The 1,192-nt window shown below is 42.5% G+C and overlaps 1 protein-coding gene across 1 annotated transcript in view; it reads left to right on the forward strand.

Moving 5' to 3' along the window:
* The window catches only part of LOC106518614 (nuclear receptor subfamily 5 group A member 2), a 31,696-nt gene extending 30,676 nt beyond the window's left edge, over positions 1-1,020 (forward strand). Inside the window, exon 4 of the mRNA XM_014009970.1 lies at positions 494-1,020. Within this exon, the coding sequence (XP_013865424.1) occupies positions 494-747 (254 nt within the window). The 3' untranslated portion in view covers positions 748-1,020. The remainder of the gene's footprint in view (positions 1-493) is intronic.
* Positions 1,021-1,192: the final 172 nt, after the last annotated feature.

The raw sequence follows: 1,192 nt of genomic DNA on the forward strand, positions 1-1,192 counted from the left end.
GGAGGGAGTGGGGGGCACTGATTGTGGGCCTGACAGATAGAGCTTCATCAGAGCTAAAGAACAAAAGAAATCTGAAGCTTCTATGTTGAACAGTTTCTGAGTTATAAGTGATTTTGTATGTCCTGACACCCCCACTTTGAAAGGAGCCCCCTCCTCAAATATGGGGTCTATTGTAAAACCGTTGGCTGGCACAGTGTAGGTCAGACTCATGTACAGTCCTGCCAAATTTCATGTTGACCGGTGCAGCCGTTTTTGTGCTACGGTTGACCAAAAATCACTGAAAAAAAATAAATGAAAAAATAAATAAACCGTACGAACACAATATGACTCCCGCTTACGCTTCGCGTGCGGGGTCATAATAAACTGAGCTTAAATGAATCAAAGCATTGCAGATGTCAGGTGAGCCTGCCTTTCAGGAAACTGTAATGAGTGTCCAGACTGTAATCTGTTCTCACAGCTTCAGAACTAACAGTCATCCGTTGTGTGTCTGCAGATGTAAAGCTACTGGAGAACCAGGTGTTTGTGGAGGGGGTCCAGGAGCAGGTGAACGGGGCTCTGCTGGAGTACACTCTCACCACTTACCCTCAGTTTCAGGATAAGTTCAGTCAGCTGGTGGTCCGGCTGCCTGAGCTGCGCTCTCTCAGCACGCAGGCCGAGGACTACCTGTGCTACATGCACCTGAGCGGAGAGGTAACCTGTAACAACCTGCTCATCGAAATGCTGCACGCTAAGAGAGCGTGTGTGTGAAGAGGGGGACCACATGAGACGTACGTCTAATGAAACTCTGTGTGTGGAAGCAGAAGTGTGTGTGAACAGTCAAATTTCATCTACAAAAACTCCCGAGGCTATGCCTAACTTGGAAGTGAGGATGTGTTTTAAACTTTAGAATTTCACCCATGACTTTTGATTCTAAATGTTTTTTTTTCTTCCTTTAGATGTCCCACACAGCTATTTTTAATGTGACTTTTAAAAACTGCGTTTTCTGTTCTGGTTTAAAGGGATCCATGATTAGTTGTAACATTAGACTTTATTTGATAAACATATATTTTAACTGTAAAATAAAGAATGTAAAAATACTGTAGGATGTTCAGTTTTTATCATTTTTAAACTAAAAGTTTAAAAATACATTACACGGATGGGGCCATTTTATTTACACGCAAAGCATTCTGGGTAAATGATGACATGGATAGGT

The sequence above is a fragment of the Austrofundulus limnaeus genome, unplaced genomic scaffold, assembly GCF_001266775.1.
Source record: "Austrofundulus limnaeus strain Quisiro unplaced genomic scaffold, Austrofundulus_limnaeus-1.0 Scaffold64, whole genome shotgun sequence".
Lineage (NCBI taxonomy): Eukaryota > Metazoa > Chordata > Actinopteri > Cyprinodontiformes > Rivulidae > Austrofundulus > Austrofundulus limnaeus.